A 23927-nucleotide genomic window follows, 5' to 3' on the forward strand; every position below is an offset into this window, starting at 1 on the left:
TAATATAGGACAAACCTACAAAAAGTCTGTACACCTAAAGGAGGTGAGCTAGAAGAAGGATCCTGGGTAAGATGATCAATCCTCACTCAGAAAAGCAAACGGGACAGACATGGAAGAAGGAGAAAACAGGAAACAGGACAGGAGCCTACCACAGAGGGCCTCTGAAAGACTCTACCCAGCATTGTATCAAAGCAGATGCTGAGACTAATAAACAAACTTTGGGCAGAGTGCAGGGAATCTTAGGAAAGAAGGAAGAGATAGTAAGACATGGAGAGGACAGGAGCTCCACAATAATAGCAATAGAACCAAAATATCTGGGCACAGGGTTGTTTTCTGAGACTGATACTCCAACCAAGGGCCATTCGTGGATATAACATAGAACCCCTGCTCTGAGGTAGCCCATGGCAGCTCAGTATCCAAGAGGGTTCCCTAATAAGGGGGAGAGGGACTGTCTCTGACATTAACTCAGCGCCTGGTTCTTTGACCTTCTCCCCCGAATGGGGGAGCAGCTTTGCCAGGCCACAGAGGAAGACAATGCATCCAGTTCTGGTGAGACCTGATAAGCCAGGGTCAGATGGAAGGGGAGGAAGTGGACTTGGAGAGGGGCATAGGAGGAGATAAGAGAAGGAGGGACAGTGGGATTGGGAGAGGAGGAAGGAGGGAGCTACAGCTGGGGATACAAAGTGAATAAACTGTAATTAATATACAAAATAAAATTTAAGTTAATAAAAAGAAGACGGACAAAAACAACTAAGCCAGTCCCATGGGGGCTTTCAGAGACTGAGACATCCAGTAAGGAGCATTCCTGATCTGGACCTAGGTCCTCTGCATGCATGTAGCTGATGGCAGGCTTGGTCTTCATATAGGGCTCCTGACAAAGGAGGAGAGGGTGTTTCTAACGGGAACTCTATTGTATCACTTCCCCCGGCAGCACTACCTTGCGTGGCCTTTGGGGATGAAGACATGCTCAGTTCTGCTGTGGCACGCTGTGCTTGGGGAAGGTTAATACTGGGAGAGGGGGACTTCTCTTTTCTGGGGGAAAAGGGAGAGGGAAAGGGGGAAGGAGGGGAAGTATGGGCTACTGGGAGGAGGGAAGGGGCACCTTCGGATGTAAAGTAAATGAAATAGTATAAAATTTAAAGATATAAATAAAACAACATAAAAATAGCGTTCAAAAAAAAAAGAGAGTAAAAACAAGCTGAGGTGAGGCAAGACGCATAGAAACTGCACAACATAGTTAAGGAATTGTGCCCCAGAACATTAGTAATTTGTTTTCCATCTTAATTTTGAAAAATAAAGCTAAACCCAAAGGTATGCGAAATATAAAGAATTTTAAAACTGCATGTTTCTCTTGAAAGATAAAAGTTTCAGGATTCAGAAAGGATGACTATAAAGGTAAAGGTGCTGTAGCAACACCAACAGATAAAGGATTATGCCTTGGCCATCCTAGTTTCTGGGAACTGTAGACTTTGAGAGTCAAGGGGTAATGGAGATAGACAGCATCAGTGATGACAGTATAAATCTACCACGAAAACATAGCCATTCTAGATGTGAACACAAATACCAATCAGAAATTCACTGGCAGTACCAAGTCATAATATAAAATTTCAGTCAAAGGTTTATTTTATTTTATTTTATTTTATTTTATTTTATTTTATTTTATTTATTGCATGAGTGCATGCATGTCTGCACATGCACTATGTGAATGTAGTGCCTGGAGAGGCCAGAAGAGGGTGACAGATGCCATAGACCTGGAGTTACAGACGGTTGTGAGCTATCTTGTGAGTGCTGGGAATCAAGCCAGTATCCCCTGTAAAAGCAGCAAGTGCTCTTAACTGCGGAAACATCTTGACAAATACAGCTTTAGAGTGGTTATTTTTTTAAGATTCTACACAATAACTAATAGAACAAAGAAAATAAACTATTAGTTGGAATTGTATAGGAGCAATGGTACCGACCAACCCAGCACACAGAACATACATAGCCACAGGAGCACACAGTGCAAAGTTCATGTTAACACTTTTTTTCTGTTCATACACAGAATACCTGCGCACATCTGATTATGTGCCATAAAGTAAGTATCAACGGATTTTACCATACGCTCCATATAATATAGTCTCTGATTACCATATAATTATTCTAAGCATTAACTAGAAAAATCCCCATCTTCTTACATATTAGGAAGCAGAAAGTAGAAGGATGCTGGTCAGGGATGGGAGACGGTGGACAATGGGATATGTTATAGTCAGCTACAGATGAGCACTGGTCTATTACACACTACGGGCAGGTTACAGACAGAAATTCACCACACAGGTGAAAATCTGGCAAAGGGATTTATGGGTACCTTTTACCACGCAGAAATGATAAATGTTCTTCACTGTACTTTTTCTGACAATGCACGTATGCAGCATGTTCACAGTCTTACAGATATTATGGCTCATAAGAAGTTAGTTTTACTCATGCTTCTCGAGCCTTTGATTGAGTCACTGCCTAGTGACGTTGAAACATGTCATCCACCTTTATAGAAACTAGAATCTGTTCAGAGACTTTTGCTAGGCCAAGACTCCAATTATAAGAAGTGACTTATATACCATATATTTAATTATTTAAAAGCTATTTGTCACACTGGGAAAATACTTACACACTTATGTCTCCAAACCGAACTGTTTCCAACCCACAGACACAAAATGATTCATTAGAAAAGAATTCATGCAGAGTGACTGTACAAACTTCACTGAATAAATTTGAAATATTCCAATAGAAATCAGGAAAAAGTAACAACAGACTATAAAATAAAATAGAATTTTCTCAACCCCCACCCGTCAAAAAAGAAGAAGCTGGGCATAGTGGCGCATGCCTTTGATCTCAGCACTCAAGGAGGCAGAGGCAAGTGGATTGCTGTGAATTAAAAACCAGCCTGGTCTACAAAGTGAGGCCCAGACAGCCAAGGCTACATAGAAAAATCCTTTCTCAAAAAAAAAAAAAAAAAAAAAAAAGATAAATGTTTGAAGAAACAGTTTAAACTGACTTCAAAGTTACAAAATGTACCAAAGTATCACCTGGTATCTATTTCTGTGGATTCCATGCTAACAGAATATAAATGGAAATGCTTAGTGACATAAATAAATGCTCTTAAATGCAGTTTAGAAAGTTGGGTGAACACAGTCTTCCTGAAAGATTACTCACAGGCTTAGCAAATTTTACTGTCCTAAGTTGTTTATTGGGCATGAGTTTTACAAACAGTTATAGAAGTTAGTTTTACTTGTGCTTTTAGAGTCTCGGATCAAGTTTCCAAAACATCACTTATATTAAGGGTGATCTTGGAGCCACAGACTGCTGTTTCTTCTCCGAGCTGAGCAATAAGAACTACTCACTGAATGGTGGAGCTTATGGCCCCTTCCCAAGGCCGGAGCTCTTGCAGCCTACAGGGGTCAGCCCACCATCTCTCTGTGCTTGTGGATGGCTTTGGTGATCCACTGAGGTCAGTATTTCTTCTTAGCTTTATGGAATGGATCAATGAGCAGGTTAAGTCAGATTTGTATGTGGAATCCTCACCAACCCAGAAAGGATTCAGAACTCCCGTAGTGTAATATACACATAAAAAATAAAGGTTTCGAGAAGAGCAAAGTTTAACGTTAACTCAGGAAAATATGGAACCATCAAAGAGTTTTCTAATTAAATAGTTGATTCTGTTCTGAATCAACTCTTCAACCTCACCCCAAGCATGATAATCACATGATAATAATGTATTGAATAATAATATTATATAACCTTAAAAAGTAATGAAGTTTAGAATCTCCAGGAAGATAGGAAGTAAAGGAATTTGGGCAAACAGAAAGTAAGTTGAAGCCTCAACAATAAAATTGAATGTGATTCTTTTTGTTTGAAATGCCTAAAAAGCATCTGAACTTGAGAAAAATGGTTCGTTCAGGCCCATCCCTAATCACATCTCCATTTCTATCCTCTGGAAACACAGAATAATCCTGCTTTATTAACCCTGGGACAGAGCTTCAAGAATCTCTCCCTAGACACACTAGGGCTTGGCACGAGTACCCAATGCTGGACAAATCTGGCTCCAGACAACCACTCAGAGCCACGCAAAGAAAGAAGTTCAAGGAGGGAGCTTAAGAAAAAAATAAGAGGGTGGGACACATGGTTCAAAGGTTAAGAGCGCTGGATGCTCTTCCAAAGGTCCTGAGTTCAATTTCCAGCAACCACATGGTGGCACATTAGAACCCTCTGTAATGTGATCTGAGGCCCTCTTCTGGTGTTCAGGCAGAACACTGTATAAATAATAAATAAATCTTAAAAAAAAGTCTGATCTTAAAAAAGAGAGAGAGAGAGAGAAGCTCTCTCCTGCACTTGCAGTATTCTTCATGATGGCAATGGGCAGCAGAAGTTCCCACTCTGGCTCATTCCCTCCTTTATGACCAAGCAAAAGACCTGCCTCCTACCCAGAGCCTTATCTTCAACCCAAAGAAGTGTCAGTAGGAGCAACACACACTCCAAAGTGCAAGGAAAACCCATGTGAGCCAGTCAATCAGCCTATCTGCTGGTCTAACAAAGACGACACATCCCAAAGAAAGTGAGTCCAGTGAAATGTAGATAGCATGTGAATGATTGGGACAGCCCACTTCAAATTAAAAGAAATAACTCAGATCCCTGTCATGTTCTCAGAGAGTCACATGAGTTAATATTACTTAATATTGTGTCTACTGTGGAAATGAAAAAAAAAAAGAAAGCAAGAAAACCTGGTGTAAAAGTAATATTACAAATGAAAAGTTTGAAGAGGTCATTTTGTATAAAGATTGACAATATAAGAGTGTGGAAAACATGGTTTGAATGTTGGTTGCTAAGGAGACTTTGGGAATGAATATCACGTGATCCATAGCTGAAGGACAGTAACTTGATGAGGATAGAAAACAGACCATGAACCCTACATAACATAGTAAATTAACCCCGTCAAGCTGAGAGATCTGGGATCATCCAGAAGACAAATCTCTAGGAGTATCTGTGAGGAAGTATTTAGATTAAATTAAAGTAGGTAGGAGGACCTAGGCTAAATGTGGGCAGAACCATTCCTTGGGTTAGAAACAGATCTGAAATTAATGCTTTTATCTATTCCTCTCCTCAAGGCTCAGTGATCTATGCAGAAGACGAGGCAAAAGACAGTAAGAGCCAAAGGCGGTAGATGACTCCAAGAAAACGGGACCATCCAGACAGAGCAGAACTGACACAAATGAACTCTACCTGCATACATTCAAGAGAGACAAAATCCCAGCCAAGAGAAGAGAAAGCAGAGAAAGATTAAGCAATGTCCCACTCCTAACCAAGAAGCTATTTGTAATTGGTTATCTACTTGGAAAGGGAAAGTCAGTTTTCTCAAGTGGAGTTTCACTGGGATATAATAATCATACTCTAGGACAGACCTCATGTCCAGGGGTAGTTGCTCAACAACACAAGATAGATTTCATGAGGTTCTGTGCAGTTTTTGTTGTGGTAATCTTTGTATTATTTGTGTTTTGCTGTATTCTTTATGATTTTGAGAGAGAGAGAGAACATGAAGCAGGGTGGGTAGGGAGGTAGAGAGGATCTAAGAGAGGCTTGGGTGGGGAAAGAATGCAACCAAATGCATTCTATGAGACAAATTGTAATGAAATAGTATTACAAAAAAAGGAAGAGAGGTGAGCAGCAGAGTTCATCTTTCTGTTTCCTCACTGTGGATTCAACGTGAGCCGCTGTCTCATGCTTTTCCTATCCCCATGATTTCCCCAAATTAAGCCTGGCATTTCTTTTGGGGGGGGTATTTTTTTTTTACCACAGCAGCAGGAAAGTAACTGAGACAAACACATAGGAAGATCTTGCCAGAAGGGGATAGTTTCTCAGGTCAGTCACGCATTGTTACCTACGGAAGACTGTAGCAGAATCCTCGCAGTCAGGAGGGGCCCATCCTTCCTTGCATTGACACTGGAGCTCATGGTTACACACCTGGCAGAAGAAAGATGCTGTGAGTGTCACCATGAAACGTAGTACACCCTTCAAGGTCCCCTTCCTCCACGATGAAGTTGATTTTGCCATGAGAGAGAGCCTTGCTCTGCTGGCTTCCACCTGCCCACATGAGGTATGGATGACCCACAAGGATTTCAGTAGCGGATTCTCAGAGGCAGTTTTTCCCATGCCATTTGCTTCTGAGTGTCAGATAAGCACAAGTATTGTGACCACTGAGTGCTGAAGGTGGTCTTTCTGCTGCATTACAGCAGAACTAAAATCGCGTCAGGCTCAGCAAACCAGGGGTACCTGTTCCCCAAACTTACTGCATGCCCCTGGCACTTTGAGGAACAGTTGGCCGACTTGTATGTTTTCTCCATGTCCACACACTTTGCATTAATGCACACCTGAAATGATGTGTAAACGTAAGCTTCACAAAGCATCTCCAGTGGTTCCATCTCTGTCAACAACTGGCTGGAACTGAGTCTTAAATTTTTCATCAGTTCTGTCCCCAGACTTGCCTTTTTTAAAGAACATTTTTTTAATTTTATTTTTTTCTTATCAGTTACATTTTATTAACTCTGTATCCCAGCTGTATCCCGCTCCCTCAGTCCCTCCCAATCCCACCCTCCCTCCCTCATCTCCACCCTGCCCCTTTCAGTTCTTTGTTCCTTGAGAATTTCCTACGTGTTTTGATCATATTTATTCTCCTGATTCTTCCCAGGTCCAGCCCCTTTCTTACCCACTCAACTTTGCATCTTTAAAACAAAACAAAACAAAAAAAAAATCGGGACTAATTTGTGCTCTGCAAATTAGAATAAAAAATTCTTAGATACATGACCTTCTACTAGAGTGTGCTCAACTTTCCAGGGAGTGTGTTTTAGAGAAAATTGACACTTCCATGCAGTAGCTACCAAATTCCAGTGGTACCTCATAGGAGTGGGGCTCTGTAGCTACCTTCCTTCTATCTCTTGGGATTTTGCTCGAACTTATACAGGTCTTACACAGGTCTTTCATGATGTCGTAATAGCTTTGAGTTCATATGTGCAGATATCCTGCTATGTTGATTTAAAATTTACTGTTACTATTTTTATCCATGTGTTTGTGGTAGTGCTGGCAGAGGCCAGAAGGGAGTGTGAGATTCCCTGGAAATGGAGTTACATACAATTGTGAGCTGAATGGGTGCTGGGAACAAAACCTGGATCCTATACAATAACTTGTTTTAGTTCTATACATTTAACATTGCAAATTTTGTGCTTTCATTTTTCTTTACAGCTAATAATTATTTTATACATGCAGCATCATTCCTATCCTTTCATCTGTTCATAGACATCCATGTTTATTCCATGTCCTAGCAATTGTGCATAGAATGGCAATTGGCATGGGTGTTTAAGTGTCTCTATAGATGGATATAAATTTCTTTTGTGTATATGTGGTGTCGTTGGTTCAGTTTCTCGAACAAGACCAATATAAGATCAAACCAGCCACAGTTTTTTTCATAGATGATCTCTAAGCCCTGCCCTTTAATAAAGAGCTATTGGCAAATGATGGCTGCTGGAGAGTAGAGAGAATTTTCTTCTTTGAGTGTGATAACTGGTAGGCTTCATGCTCCAGTGGATGTTTCTACACCTTGCACACATGAGCAGGAGGAGGAGGATGAAGGTGAGGGGGATAAAAATGATGTTATAAGAAGGAGCAGTGGAAAGGATATTGGGAGAGTTGAAGGGAGAAATAGGGTTTTATCGGATCACAATTCACTATACACATGTCTGAAAGTCTCAAATAATAATAAAAAAGAAAGAAAGCCCTAACCAAATATTTATAAAGTTTGATAGCATGATTCTAAAACATGCTGGGCACTTAGTGAATGCTGTCAGAGGGATGGGTGCAGGGATGAATAAATGAAAGGCAAAACAGGATGTTGTGAACATGGTGCTCCATGGAAGACAGGAGATGGTCACAAGTGTGGAGGGTGGCACTGTTCTCGTTCTTTCCTTACACTTGAGCTTCCTGGTAGGATTGTACTTGAATAAAATGCTCCGTTAAAAGCAAAAGGGAAACTTTGAACAGGAAAAAATCCAAATATATTGACATAAAGTTCAAGAGCCATTGCTAATTTGACTTGTTTGACATACATGAAAGATGGCTACAGACACCTGACTTTATTAATGGAGTAGGTATTTCTGTGCTTCCTGGGCTGACCAAGTCCTTTCTTCGTCTTAGAAAGCTCAAAGGAACATAAGTCAACCGTCTTACTTCCCTGTCCTTTGTCACGTACACTACAAGCAACTGGGTGATAAAACTCTGCACAATGAAAACTCATGCCATGTTGGTGGTCATGCGATGCTTCAGGAGAAGCTTCCCTCTTCTTAAGAAAAGGAGCACAAAGGACACCCTTATGTGCCCTGCTTCTGCCATGCTGGATGAGCATAAATGGCAGAGCAGCGTGTTGGAGATGGCAGAGGTCAAGGATAGACAACTTTGGTCCTTGATGGTGGCATTCCATCACCAAACTCACCATGCAGATTGTTGCATTTCTGAACTTACCACTGTGTGAGTTAACAATTGCCCTAACTGTTCCAGTCTCTTTTAGTTTTTCTTTTGTTCCTCGACAACCTATATCATCCTAGCAGCATATGGACTATGGTTACAGAAATTGTAATAAACAGTATTGAGTTAAAATCGAGGTACGTCTGTGGGATAATGAATTTTGGAAGCACAATTTCAACTTGCCTTTTTATTTCCACACTTGGTTCCATTGGCCACCATGTCTACTCCTAGACTGGTGTCTTCAGGATCAAATAATTTACATGTCAGGAAAGACACTGTAAGTCCTTTCCAAGGCAGATCACGTGACCCACCTTCACAGAACAACTTCCCACACATGGCATCTCTACAAAGGACAACAAATTACAAATGTTATCCTAGCATTCAAATTTCAGTTCTACGCAAATGCACACCAGCCTTGGCTATTAATATTTAATGAATAATATTTCTCTTATAGCAGTGACTTGTAGTTATACCTATGTACAGTGTCCTTATTCTGTATTAACAAGACTCTCAGATATTATCAAAAGTGTTGTTTCTCAAATACAGATCCATTTACAATTCATTTTTGCCAATTGTGTAAGTTATTGCTAATGGGGGAAGAGCCCAAATTGTAGAAGTGGCCTTGAATAAGGAAGCATGCCCCATTGCTGGGCATTTCCCCCCTCAATTTTGATGACAATTAGTTTTAGTCAACTTGACCCAAACCAGAGTCAGCTAGGAAGAGAGAACCTTAGTTGAGGAATTGTTCATCAGACTGGTTTGTGGGCATAACTGTACGGTAGTTTCTTGATTAATTATTGATGTAGGAGGGCCCAGCTTCACTCCGGACAGTGCCATTTTACAGGTAGTGCTAGGATGTATAAGAAAGCAAACTGAGCAAGTCACGGGGAATGAGGCAGTAATTAAAACTCCCCCATGGCCTCTGCCTCTGTTCCTGCTCCGACTTGCCTCAGAGATGGACTGTGACATAGAAGGTTAAGCCATATAAATCCATTTGTCCAAAAGTTGCTTTTGGTCACGGAGCTTCATCACAGAAATAGAAAGCAAATTAGGACTAAATGTGATAGACGGAGCTGGTGAAGCCATTGCTGACTAAGAGAAGTGCTTGGGGATGGAGCTAGAAGATATAAAAAAGCAGATCTCTGATCTCACACAGGTACTTAGCCATTTATTTTTATTTTTGTTATTGAACTTTCCTCAGATAAACTCTAAAAGAATAAAAGCCTCAGCTTTCCACAACAGAATGATCTACTCAAAGCCAGAGGTCTCCTGCCATTTCCAAGCATTAACTGTGATCCTCAGAGTTGTCCATCCAAATCTGCTGGCAGGGAACTGTTCAACACCCAGGGACGCCATTAAATAACCAGCAGAAAATGTAAGAAAGGCCAAAGCCAATAAATCCATAGTCAATTGCTTTATGCACAATTTAGAGGCCAGTGAACATATAATCCAGAAAAGAGAGGATGCGACTTTTCTGTTCTTCCTCAGGGTTAGAGAAGATATGGATGGAAAACTTAGGAGGATGCCACTGTTCTGAACTTGGCTTTTCAGGGGCTTTTTGGGAATCAGACAGTGATTCAGAACAAACCTGTAAAGATGGTGCCGGGCTCAGGAAATGTGGAAATAACTGCCCACCACAGGCAGTGAGTACTAGGGGGCTAGGTAGTGTAAGAAGGAGGATGAAATGTCTGAGCATCATGTTAGCCATTATCTTCTGTTAACACAGTTATAAAGGTAAAAAGGACACTCACAGGTGATACAGGAGGGATGGAGAGTCCCTGCACTTTCCTATTTACACCCAATGTATGCTTTTGCTGAGCCCTGTGTATTGCCTTTTCTGTAAGTGTTTTATTTTTTAATCTGCTCTGAGTCCCTATAAAGGAAAGGTCACACTATACAGTTTGTCCTTGAGGCCCAGATCCCTTCAATGGGTCTCTACATCACAACTAATTTTTTGTTTTGTTTTGTTTTGTTTGTTTTCCGAGACAGGGTTTCTCTGTGTAACAGAGCCTTGGCTTTCCTAGTCTTAAAGTTGCAGAATAAAAACGTATACAAAAATCTAAAGTTCATCTGGTATGGTTTTTATTCTTTTTTTTCAGGCTCTCAATACTGATATTCAGATGAGTTCTTTGGGTGAATTGCTGTTCACTTTTCTTAGTATAGTATTTCTCATGCAAATGTCATGACAAATTTAAATATAATTATATATGTCCTCTAGTTTATTTTATTTGTGTGTATATGAATGTTTTGCCTGCATGTATATATGTGTACCACTTGAATGCTGGGTGCCCAAGGAAGCCGGAAGAGGGCTCCAGTCCCCCCTGGAACTGTAGCTACGGGTGGTTGGAAATCCCCATGTGGACGCTTGGAATTGAACCTAGGTTTTCTGTGAAAGCAGCCACTGCTCTCAATTTCTCAACTATCTCTCCAGCCTGGAAATCACTTTCTCTTGAAATAGAATAAACCAGCAAATATAGGAGGAAATTTGCCATTGTTCTGGTGGGGATTAATGGGAGGAGATTCAAACAATATGGCCACTTACTTAGCTTTGCAGGGCATATGTGTGTTGTTCTCTATGTGACAGTAGCCATACCTTGACCCTCCTTCATTCTGCTGGTAACATGACTTATTTGCAACTTTGGTTCCTGGGATTAGGCACAGATGAAAGCGGTATATTTGGAGGAAAAAAAATAGAGAAGAAATGTAATAGTATGGAGTATTAACAAAATATAAAGTTAGCATTAGAAGGACAGACCGAATATCCCTTGTCCAAAATCCTTGAGACTGGAAATGATTTGGATAGCCCCCCCTTTTTTTTAAATAATTTGAGGTATTTTCAAATATACCTTGCGATAGCTACAGAATAGGACCCAACCCCAAATATAAAATTATTTTTCTGTTTTATATAGACTTTAAACACATACCTTCTACTCATTATATAGTATACCACAACACTATAACTCATAGGTTTGATGAGATATTTAAATATATAATACATATGTTATATTTGATATAAAAGTAAGCCAATGAGAATTGGGCCTGTTCAGTAGTATGTGGGCAATAAATATTAGCTGTTCTTACTGTCTTCTTCAGGTTATCAATAAGGAAGTGGAAACTCAACCCAAGTCACACAGAACAATACCTAAGCCAGATTCACTCACCTCTCCAAAGTTAAAGCCAGCCCCATGCCTGACTATAAGCTTCCTCCCTCAATGATGAATAATTTTTAAACACTGGCAAGCCTTAGGTAAACCTCTGATGGAGAATTAACAAAAGTAAAACCAACAAAAATTTATAATGAGTTTGCTTTGTTTTCAAGAACAACTGTAATATTTATTTATAAACTTGCAATATTTAATGAATTTCACGTTTTAATATTCAAGATGATAAAAACATTTATGACTATATTTCCTTATTATTTGGATCTTAGTAACATTATAACAAAACTCATGAACAAACAAAACATCACAATCAAAATCCCTAACTTCTGGGTTACTAATTCTAATATTTTTGAAAGTATCATTTATGTACCTACCATCAGGCATCTTCATAGCTACCTATGCTCAACCAGTAACATCCTGTGCTTTTTTCAGACCTTAAATATTCTACCATACAAGAGAAGCAGGGCTGGCATTAGATTAATGCACTGTCATTTGTCTGATCTATCTTTATTCTTTGATTTTAAATTCCTCTTCAATTATTTATTGCCATAAAAATGGTGGAAGAAAAATTCTCATTGATAAATATTTCTAAAATCAGCAACTAGGGGAAAAGAGGGCAAAGCGGTGTCTTTGGCTGTGTGTCTAGTTTTCCAAATTTTCACCTCTGTAAACATTTCACTAATCCATATTTTGCCAGCAATGTGTGGCTTTAAGTGAATGACCTGTCCCACCTCTCCTAACACCTGCAGCGAGTCTTTGCCAACTCACAAATGCAGAAGGTCAAAGATTCATTTATGTTCATTAATACTTACAGTAGAGTTATGGAGTGAAAACAGTTTTGGTTTTTCTTGGTTGGACACTTTCATTTGTTTTCTATTAAGAAACATATGCTCATATCATAATCACATTTTCAGTTTGGTGAGTTTTGATTTGCAGGAATATCTTGAAGCTAAAAATGTGATCTTTTATTATGAAATCACGTTCAGACTTTTTCAGATTAATTTAAAATAACTGTGTTTTTTTTTTATGAATCACAGAGTTTGAAGACAAATCTGCTTTTCTAGTAATTTTATGGTGGCTACCATTGAATAAAAAAGTTAATGGTCTTCTCCATCCCTTATCCAATAAATATGCCCGATATTAATTCAACAGATAATTTTCATATCAGCTAAGTCAGGCACTGAAAAGGAACTATGGATAAAACATAGTAGATCCCTGAATGAGGGGGTAACAGGACTTGGAATAGAGTCAGTTAGAATAATAATAATAATAATAAATAATAAAACTAAACACAACGATACTCATGTATTTCTAGGTAATAGAGAGGCATGGTGAGTTTTGTTTATGCATGTAGGGTTTTCTTATCTTGGGTTTCTGTCATCTAAGGAAGCGAGGCAAGGATACAGGAGATTAATCAGAGAAGCAGGTTTGTTAGTACCTTTAAGTTTAGAATACCAGCTCTCGGAAAGTGTCTGCAGGATGGCTAAAGCCAAACTCCAGCACACAGGGAGCACCTCTAGATGGCTTAAAGGCATTGCTCCTTGGAATGTATCTTACCCAGCAAGTCTATACTTGCTGGGTGTAGAGGAGCTTATCCAGAATTATTTACAGGATCTTGTGGTGTCTTGTTTTTCTGGATATTTTGTAGATAACAGATTTTTTTTTTTTTTAATTTCTGTCCTCAGATTTGATTGAAGTGTATCTTTAGGAATTATGAGAAGTTTCTGGCATGCAATGACATTCTTGAAATGTCATTAGGAATATTTAACTTTACCTTTTCTCAACCAAACATTCCCTGTGCCATTTAAGTAGGAGGCTGGAAGCATGGAGAGTCAGGCCACAGCAATTCAATACATGGTAGTGTACCCTTGCCATTCAGGAGGGACAAATGACTGTTTTTTTTTTTTAAATGTTGCTTTTTTTCATTTTGTAAAATTCTGTAACCTTTGATCAGTGGCTCCCTATTTCCTACCTATACCCCAATAAGCAGTTTGATACCATTTCTTTCTAGGATTTCAACTTTTTTATAGATTTTACACGGGCCTGAGCACACTTGTATACTCTAAAGCTGACTTTCTAATCGAGCTTTTGTATGAAGTTTAACTTTGGGCATAATGTTTTCAGCTGTCTTTACGTCACACTTTATTTTAAAGCCCATGCTATGATTTCCTTAGTGTGGCCACTAATCTTCCAGTGAACAAAAGTGATCCTGGAAAAGTTCTCAAGCATCTTCAGTGCTATTTTGCATTTCCAGGGTCTCTACTTATTTTTTGTCCCCAAATGGGCTTACGGCCTATTCACCAATGCCACTGCCATTCCTGTGTGTACAGATGAATTTGAAATTAAGAAAAGAAAAAAAAAAACTTTTGAGAAGCATGTCTCAAACAGTGAGAGCATCAACATATATTAAAGCAAGAAATTGTCAGTCTGAAAGGAAATTTTAATTAGCCTTATCTTTATTTGATACTTCTAATAGTTTAGTCTTAAAATGCCCTTGTCCAGCTTGATACCTCCACTTTCTGTGTCTGAGGTGTGTGGTGTCCGCAGCAATAGGGTGTTACCTTCAAGATCGGGTAGGCAGTCAAGGGTAGTGACAATGGCCTGTAATAGGGGCCAGGTCTATGGGATGCCTGCGAGCTACAATTCAAGAGAAGTTTCTGTAAATGGTCGCCAGGGCATTTCTTAAATAGTCTAAGGCTCCTGGAAACAAGTGTTATCACTCAGTGTTACATAATTACACGCAGAAACACATATTTAAGTGAGATTATACAACATGTGTCCCTATATCCTAGAATCCTTCCCTCAGAGGCACCAGAAAGTGCTTTGCAAACTGCCAAGGGAGAATAGTTCCACACAGCTGTTACTCTTTGACCACAGTAATCAGCCCAAGAAGATTTCTCCCAGGGTGCAATAGTGGCATTTATATCTTGGAGTTAACCATCAGCTATCTAATTAAACTTAATAACTAGTACGATGCAAGGGAATTTATGCCTGGTACTACCAGTAATCCATGGCTGGAGAGCTCATAGACACTAGAGGAGAAATTACTATTACCATTTGTTCTAAATAAATACAGCTCCTAACTTTATTCTAAACACTTATCCATATACCCCCAAATGACTGTAGCTCTCACCTTTGTATCAAAGAAGCTTTTTTGTTTTGTTTTGTTTTTTGCAACAGATAGAGATGGAAATATAATCAAATATGGCCAAAATGCAGAGAATGCATGGTCATGGGTCCCTATTCCTAGTTACCACAGCTACAAAGCAGCCCCACACCTCAGGCTCTGGAAACACAGATAAGATGTAAGAGCCAGAAGACCAAGGTGTCTGCTGCAAGGTAGTGTCTCCTAGAGATGACCCCATGAAACCTTAACCATGCCATTACCTAAACAAGACCTGCATGATGATCATACCATTCAAAACACAATAGGAATAGGAAACTCCACAAGATCCCACCCCTAGATGAAAAATCGCAAGAGCCAATAGCTGTGGATTTGGTAAGTTATGCAAATCCCAAGTGGTCAGCTCTAAACACAGGTATAAGTATGAGCAACACTAAATGGACTCAGTAGGTGTGTGTGTGTGTGTGTGTGTGTGTGTGTGTGTGTTGTTGTAGCAATGATAATTATAGGGAAAAAGGTCATGAATCTGAGTGTGTTGGGGTGGTGGGAGGAGTTAGATAAAGGAAGAGATGGAATTGTAGTAAATACAGTATACTTATGGATGAAACTTTCCAATTAAAACTTTAAAATTTACTTATTTATAATTTTGAGAAGCGACATGATTTCTGGAAAGAATGGGACAGTTTGGTCCTTTGGCCAAGGTCAAACACTATCACTGGGATGATGTAGACATGGAGAGGAATTTGCTCTGGTGACACTTATCCTCATTGCCAACCTGATGGGTGTGGGAATCACTATGGAAACACAGTTCTGGGAAAATGTATGAAGGTGTTTCCAGAAATGTTTAACTGAGGAGGGAAAGCCAACCTTGGGTCTGGGTGGCATCATCCAAGAGCTGTAGTCTTAGAGTGCCTAAAAAAGGGAAAGCTGAACTGAGCAGGGCTCATCTTCTTCTGCTTCCTGGTTGGGGAGACAATATAACCAACTTCCTCAATCACCCCTGACTTCTGAAACTAGGAGCCAAAATGAACCTTCCTTTTGTTAAGTCTCTAAGTTTCCTTTGTCACAGCAGCAAGGAAAGCACCTGCTACAGCTCCTTACCTGGGCCCCACATGTCCAGGCACTGCTGCAGCAGGGTGGGACAGCGGCCCTTCAAGCAGTAACCGTGCCCATTTTGGCAAGGGAAGCCATTGACTCTGAATCTGTCAACGGGACAGTGGCTGGATTTACCATCACACATTTCAGGCAGATCACACTCATCTTTTGCCATTCTGCACACAACCCCAGGCTTTTTAAACTGCAAGGAAACAAAAATAGAAGGTATGTGCCATCCTGCCCTTTGTTCTGATCTTTTAGCGCAAGCAATCCATTTGGTCTTCTGGGACATAATTCTACTTTATTTATTTTTGCACTGCACCCATGTCGTGTCACCTGTTTTGATGTTGGCCAATCCTTTAAGTCTTTAAACAATTAATATTTTGAATTTGCAAGACAAACACTAAAAGAACTTAAGTGAAAATAAGAGGCATGGTAGGCAATGTCTCAGATGGAAAGCAGGGAGTTGGATCTCTCCCTTTGTTGAACGCTTCTTTGTCATGATTTAAGTCTGCAACTTTAGGATTTGCTAGTGAAGTGAAAGGGAGACAGCTTTGCAAACACCAGATCTGCATACCTCAAGACTTTCCCAGGCATCAAGTTTCCTCAGTCCTTTTCATTGCAGATTCAGGCATTTCTTGTCAATTCTTGCTATGGAATGTTTTATGTGAACAAAGAAATAACCAAGTGCCCTCTGGCTACATGAACTCTTTTGCAAAAGTACTGTACATTTTGCCCTTACTTCCTTAGAGCAACCTTGATAAAATGAACTCTTCTGACACCTCAGCAAATCAGAGGAGGTCCGTCATTTACTAGTTGTATGAGTAGGCCCAGGCCATCTCAAGCACCAAACAAATTCCACCTGTTTTAATACCAGTTACAGGCTAGACCATGCTACAGCCGGAGGAGTTTACGGAGACTCCAAATGTAGTTCCCACAGTTCCAAGCAGCTTGGTTCTCTTACCAGGAACCACACCAAGTCCCTTCTTTGCTCCCCTCTCTTATCATTTAGCCATTCTTTCTTTTCTAAATCTCTAAATCTGAAATCAATTCATTCTATTTTCCAGAAAGCAAAAACACTCCTTTCACATGAAGTGTACTCTGGTCCCTCCAATGTAGACTTCTGCTCTTTTTATTTTCTCCGTGTAGTGAGGGTAATTTAGATCTAAATAATGTGGTCTTAAATTTGGGAAAAGCCCCAGTCGATTCAAAATACTTTTCTAACAGATCCGTCAATACAGGTAGATGCGATCAGTTCATGTGATGTGGTCAAAGGAGGCCACCAGTAGAAGACCCAGCAGAAGGGACAAACTACCAAGGGCCTTGGAGTCGGTCATGTTTGCTCATGTTGGTTTGCCTACTAAATAGTGACATTTTTTAATTTCTTAAAAATTATACTGTGTGAGTTTAAGGTAAACAACATGGCATTTTGGGGTGTATGTATGTGTGTGTGTGTGTATGTGTGTGTGCTGTGTGTGTGTACATCTGTATAGTGAAACAATTATTATGGTCAGCAAATTAGCATCAATACCTTTGTGTATGTATGTGTATAATTTTAGAGAGAACACCTGGAGTCTACTCTCGGCAAACTTCCACCATCGTAGCCATTAATTTTGCATATCCTCTGGGCAACACACTCCTGCCTGCCGCACACTACACCCCCAGCTCCATTCATCCCATGTAACTGCCAGTTGGTGGCCATTAGCCGACAGCCTCCCATTTTCCCACCACTGATGATTCATGGCTTTCCTCTGTGGTCCGCACAGTCAACCCCCTTCTTTTTTTTTTTTTTTTTTTTTTTTAATGGAGCTCCATGTGTTCCTGTTTGGCTTAACATGATCACTAAAACATTAATATGGAAAATAATCAAAAGTATAAAAATGGTATACATGCATCTTACTCGACATTTCTCACAGCATTCTCCCAGGGCACACTGGAAACCTGCTTTAATTTTACAGGTCTTTGCATCACAGCATTTGTTGGTACATTCCTAGAAAACATTAGCCACAGATGAAAGCAGTATATTTAGTAAAAAAATTCATAATAAAGTTTATTTGTCACATGTTCACATTACTTGGTAGCATTTAAAATTCTCCTTCATTACACTAAAGGTAACCCAAGACATTAGGAGGAGTTTGGACAGCTGGTGGCTTGCTTTTACCTGACTTCTTCTTATACATATTTTACTGGATATTTTCTTTTTATCCCTTTAAACAAATAGGTTTTCCTCAGGTATTTCATATGAACGCTAATAGTTTTTATTTTCATGATAAAATATGAAGAAAAACAAAAGGAAATCATAGTTTTCAGAAAAATCCAACTTAATTAAGCCAATGCATCAGCTATGCTTCCGTCTCATCTTCAACTCATTTCCATCCTCACTAGAGATACTGAATGTTATTAATTTGGTCTTCGACATGCTTTCTCTGGCTATTAATTCAGTTCTGCCGTGTATCCCAAGAATATCTACTAATGTGGTTCAACACATTTTTAAGGGACATCGTATTGCAATGTCAAACGGCTGGTGTCCCATGAAAGCAGTATAATTTCTTTTGGTCTTGGCTTTTTGTTTTTGAGAGATCCAAACCTTTTCTGCACAGCTGCAGGAGAACTTAGAACCTTGGGCAACTTCCATTACAGCTGTCATGATTCCTATTGATAAACAAGACCTCAAGAGTTTACCTAGAACCTCAGGCAACTTTATTTTTCTTCCTTCCTTCCTTCCTTCCTTCCTTCCTTCCTTCCTTCCTTCCTTCCTTTCTTTCTTTCTAATTTATTTATTATGCATCCCAATTGAAGTCCCCTCCCTCAATTCCTCCCAGTCCCACCCTCTCTCCCTTGTCCCCCATATCCCCTTCCCCTAGTCCACTGAAAGGGGGAATTCTCCTCTGCCATCTTCCTATATATAACTTATCAAGTCTCATCAGGACTTCCTGGATCCTCTTCCTCTGTTGCCTGGCAAGGCTGCATCTTCAGAGGCAAGTGATCAAAGAGCAGGCAACCGAGTTCATGACAGAGTCAGCCTCTGCTCCCCTTAATCAAGGGCCTACATGGAGACTAAGCTGCCAATCAGCTATATCTGAGCAGGGAGTCTTGGCCCTCTCTATGCATAGTCCTTGGTTGGTGCATCAGTCCCTGCATGACCCCCTGGGCTCAGATTTTTTTTAGCTTTGTTGGTCTCCTTGTGGGGCTCCGGTCCCCTCAGTGTCCTTCTATCCCTTGCTTTTTCCATAAGACTCCCTGTGCTCTGCCCAAAGTTTGGTTGTGAGTCTCTGCATCTACTTCAATCCCCTGCTGGTTGGAGTCTTTTAGAGGACAGCTGTGGCAGACTCCCATCCTGTTTCCTCTCTTCTACCATTTCCAGTGTCTATCCCGTTTTCCCTTCTGAATGAGCATCTTCCCTAGGCTACTCCTTCCTGTTTAGCTTCTTTAGGCCTGTAGATTTTAGTACGGCTAACTATACCATGCATGACTTTCTGTTTCTGGGTTACCTCACTCAGGATGATCTTTTCTAGTTCTATCCATTTGCCTGCAAAATTCATGATTTCCTGGTTTTTAATAGCTGAGTAGCATTCCGTTGTGTAAATGTGCCATAATTTTGGTATCCATTCTAGGTTGTTTCCTGATTCTGGCTATTTCAAATAAAGCTGCCATGAACATAGTTGGGCAAATGTCCTTGTTGAATGGTTGGGCACATTTTTGGATATATGCCCAGGAGTGGCATAGCTGAATTTTGAGGTAGTGCTATTTTCAATTTTCTGAGAAAGTGCTCAGGCAACTTTCATCTTGCACCTGTCAAGATTCCTATTGAAAAGCTAAATTTTAAGCATTATGATGTTTTCAGAGTTAAAACTACTGCCTTTCATTTAAATATCAGCATCATCAGGGGAAGAGCATCTTTGCAGACAGACCAAATAAAGCTTTAATCTTATTCTAAGGTCATTGCAAAGCCAACCCCCAGAAGGAATCCATCCATCACTCCTGCTAAGTGCAATAAAAGGGGTTAGGGCAGAACCCTATTTACATTAGGCTGGCCTGTGAATCAGATGCAATCAGGACAGACACTGTGATGTCAACAACTTCTGAGTCTTGACAGATATGGGGTGTGTAACATGGTAATCCCTTCTGAAAGTGGGTGTGGGAGTCAGTAAACAAGACCTGGGTCTAGATTTTGACTCTTGCTCTGGTCAGCTTGTGAGTTTAGGGAAGCAAATGATTGACATGCTCTAAATACCGCCATAGCACTACACCTAAAGTGACACTCACGGGTCCACAGTTGCTTGGGCTAGCTGAATAATTTCAAACAGAATGTTAGGGATGAAGACCCCAAAGTCCGTATTGGCAAAGGATGACACACAGTCAGGATGAAAATTAATCTAGTGAGGACGATAAAGAAATATTAAACTCTGCAAACCCTCTCATACTAGCCTGAAAACTACTTACCTATTAAAAGCGCCCCCACCCCCCGCAAAGGTTCAGTTTTATGTTGTTGGACCACATAATCTTGTATGCTTTATGTTCTTAGCTAGGCTTACCTTGGGGGTGCCGCAGTCACAGTCCTCATTCATTTCTACTACCTGGTTCCCGCACACCGGGGTGGATATGATGTCTGAAGGCGATGGGATATTAAAGAGGCAATGGGATGATTTGTCTTGAAGAAACTGCTCGTAGTTGACACGGCTGCAGGAGCTGAAGTCTGTAGGCATATGGAACCTATGTAGATAGAGAAGAAGAACAACCAGTACAATCATGCTTTCCGCAAGGGAAGTAATGGCCCATATCAGCTACCATGATACTCATAAATGACCCCAGAGATCAGATCCAATGCACTGATCAGGGGTTAAGATATGAGGACATCAACCTTTCAAAATTCACCCACTTGTGTGTTTGTAAATATCTCAGCTTAATGGGGAAACATGACTGTTCTCAACCTGTAGCATGCAGACCACTTCTACTGAGAACAAAAACCACTTTTGGCCTGCTCTTTTCATCTTTCTAATCTGTGGGCTATTTTGGAATAACAGAATCATATTTACATATTTATTCATAGAGCTAAGCATTCATAGCCTCTTAATAAGTATCAATTGACATTCTTTTCCTCTCATAAATGACGGTGAGGTTTAAGCATGAAATAATATCTGGGAGAAATAACACAAACTGCAACTGGAGGGAAGCTGAATATTTTGGGTAGAAGGAACATGAAAAAAATAACCTAATAGTGTGAGCAGATAGGTGAGAACAGAAAAGAGGCACTGTGTGTGTATCTGTGTGTGTGTGTGTGCAGAGAGAGAGGATAAGAATGTGATTTATTCAAGATAAGCTTGCTTAGAAAATTTCCCACCAAGACAGGGATATAAATATCTTTTCATTTTTTTTCCCATGAGAAATTCTTTCGTTCTTTTCCCCCCTTTTATTGAAAAATATATTTTCCTTCTTTTCTCTTTCTTCTCTTTTATTTAAAATAGATTTTCCCTTACATAATATATTCAATATGGTGTGATTATGGTTTCTCTTGCCTCTCCTAGTCCCTCTCCACCTTCCCTCCTAGCCAGATACACTCCCCTTTCTGTCTTTCATTAGAAAAGAACAGGTTTCTAAGAGATAATACTAAAATATAACAAAATATAATATGATAAAGCAAAAATTATTACATCAAGTTGGACTAGACAAACCAACAGAAAGAAAAGAGCCCAAGAGAAGGCGCAAGAATCATGGACCCATTTGTTTGCGCACTGGGGAATTACATAAAAACACCAAACTGGAAACCAAAATCTATATGCAGAGGACTTGGGTGTAGACCCATGCAGGGTGTATGCATATTGCTCCACTCCGTGAATTCAGAGGAGCTTTGTTCATGCTGATCTAAAGAGCCTTGTTTTCTTGGTGTCTTCTACCCTCCTTGTCTCTAACTCCCCGTCTCCTCTTCCATGGGTTCCCAGAGCTCTGAGAGGAGGAATTGGATTCCATTGAGGGCTGAATGTTCCAATATTTCTCACTATGTGTCTGGCCATAAGGTCTCTTTATATGTTCCCCTCTGCTGCAGAAGGAAGTTTCTCTGATGATGGCTAATTATATTTGTCTTTCTAAATCAGAGTTACCTCATTCAAGATGATTTATTTTTCCTAGTTTCATTGCTTTGACTGTAAATTTCATGATGTCTTTTATTGCCAGCATTTAAAAAAATGTTTAAAATTTTTTCATTTATTATAATTTATTCACTTTCTATCCCAGCTGTAGCCCCCTCCCTCACTCCTTTCCAACCCACCCTCTCTCCCTCATTTCCTCCCAAGCCCTTTTCCAAGTCCACTGTTAGGGGAGATCTTCCTCCCCTTCCCTCTGACCCTACCCTATCAGGTCTCATCAGGACTGGCTGCATTGTCTTTCTCTGTGGTCTGGTAAGGCTGCTGCCCCCTCAGGGCTAGGTGATGAAAGAGCCAGCCACTGAGTTCATGTCAGAGACAGTCCCTGTTCTCCTTACTTGGGAACCCACTTGGAGACTGAGCTGCCATGGGCTACATCTGAACAGGGGTTCTAGATTATCTCCATGAATGGTCCTTGGTTGGAGTATCAGTCTCAGAAAAGACCCCTGGACCTAGACTTCTGTTGCTCTGCTTGTGGAGCTCCAGTCCCCTCCAGGTCTTTCATCTCCCCCTTCTTTCATAAGATTCCTGTACTCTGCCCAAAGTTTGGGTATGAGTCTCAGCAACTGCTTTAATATCCTACTGGGTAGAGTCTGTCAAATATCCTCTGTGTTATGTTCCTGTCCTGTTTCTTATTTTCTCCAATTTCTGAGGTCTTTTTTTTTTTTAACAGCTGAGAAAGATCTCATAGTGTAAATGTACCACGTTTTCTCAATTTATTCTTCTGATGAGGGACATCATGAAATTTTTCTTCAAACCCTCATTCTTTGTAATCACCCATTCTGAGTATAAGAAAAACTTGGCAAAAATCTAAGTATATTTTGGTGCCATGTGCCATGTAGGTAACACAAGATAAAATGATGAGCTGTCCCAACTTCAAAGAGAAAAATGTGTTTCTAGTATGACAAGATCTTTAAAATTCAGTACAGGGTTTGGAAAGTTGGCTCAGCAGTTAAGATCACCCCTGGCTGCTCTTCCAGAGTATCCTGGCTTGACAGTAAACACCTACATGGCAGCTCGCAACCATCTGTAATTCCTGTCTGAGGAAATATAATGCCCTCTTCTGGTCTCTAACGGCACCACATAGAAGTTGTACACAGACGTACAGGCAGACAAAAACAACCATACACATGTAAATAAATAATTTATATATGTGTGTGTATGTGTGTAGGTAAGCTGATATGTCACAGACCCACCATCAAAAGCATCAAATACTCAATTACTTATTAATTAGATAGAATTAAGTGAAATCAATGAACTTTTAAAACTTACAGCAATGTCTGGTGGCCAATACCATTTAGCTTTGTGAATGGTTTATCTGCTGTTGCCTACTCAGCATTCATAGGAAGTGTCACCAAGGCTGTTGTCACTGTGTCTGAGTCCAGAGCTGAGAACCTCTGTGAGCTGTTTGTCACTCCAGGAGCACAACTGGTGCTTTGGGGGTCCTGCTGCTTCATGGTGGCTCCTAAAATCTGGGTTATCCCTTGCTTTTGGATTGCTTTTCCATACAAACCATTGTCCCGGTGACACTTTTCTTTGCTTATTATTGGGTGCCATGAATATCAAAGACATAAAAATGTAACCTTGCCAATTTTATTAAAATTCTTCTAATTCTAAGACATAAAATCTTGAGCAAGTTGTTGAGTATGACCCTGAGGTTAGTACCAATCCCAGTACATCAAAACTGGGGACACACAGCATAGCCCCAGCACCCTCACCTTAGTGACTGCTCCATTACACAGACTTCAGATGGACACTTGCAACTCACGTAGTCATGGATCATGCCAAGGTTGTGGCCCATTTCATGGGCCATTGTCCCTGCGACTCGAAGATGGTAGTTACTGTGGTCCTATTGGAAATGACAGGGAA

At 40.2% G+C, this 23927-nt stretch overlaps 1 protein-coding gene across 1 annotated transcript in view; it reads right to left on the reverse strand.

Annotated features, from left to right (window-relative positions):
- The window catches only part of LOC110562215 (disintegrin and metalloproteinase domain-containing protein 28), a 99015-nt gene that overhangs the window by 52091 nt on the left and 22997 nt on the right, over positions 1–23927 (reverse strand). Inside the window, exons 11-18 of the mRNA XM_060391372.1 lie at positions 23777–23907; positions 20454–20631; positions 17819–17908; positions 15925–16120; positions 11081–11183; positions 8722–8881; positions 6315–6395; positions 5910–5988 (exon numbers count right to left, since the gene is read on the reverse strand). Coding sequence (XP_060247355.1) covers positions 5910–5988; positions 6315–6395; positions 8722–8881; positions 11081–11183; positions 15925–16120; positions 17819–17908; positions 20454–20631; positions 23777–23907 — 1018 coding nt within the window. The remainder of the gene's footprint in view (positions 1–5909; positions 5989–6314; positions 6396–8721; positions 8882–11080; positions 11184–15924; positions 16121–17818; positions 17909–20453; positions 20632–23776; positions 23908–23927) is intronic.

The sequence above is a fragment of the Meriones unguiculatus genome, chromosome 9, assembly GCF_030254825.1.
Source record: "Meriones unguiculatus strain TT.TT164.6M chromosome 9, Bangor_MerUng_6.1, whole genome shotgun sequence".
Lineage (NCBI taxonomy): Eukaryota > Metazoa > Chordata > Mammalia > Rodentia > Muridae > Meriones > Meriones unguiculatus.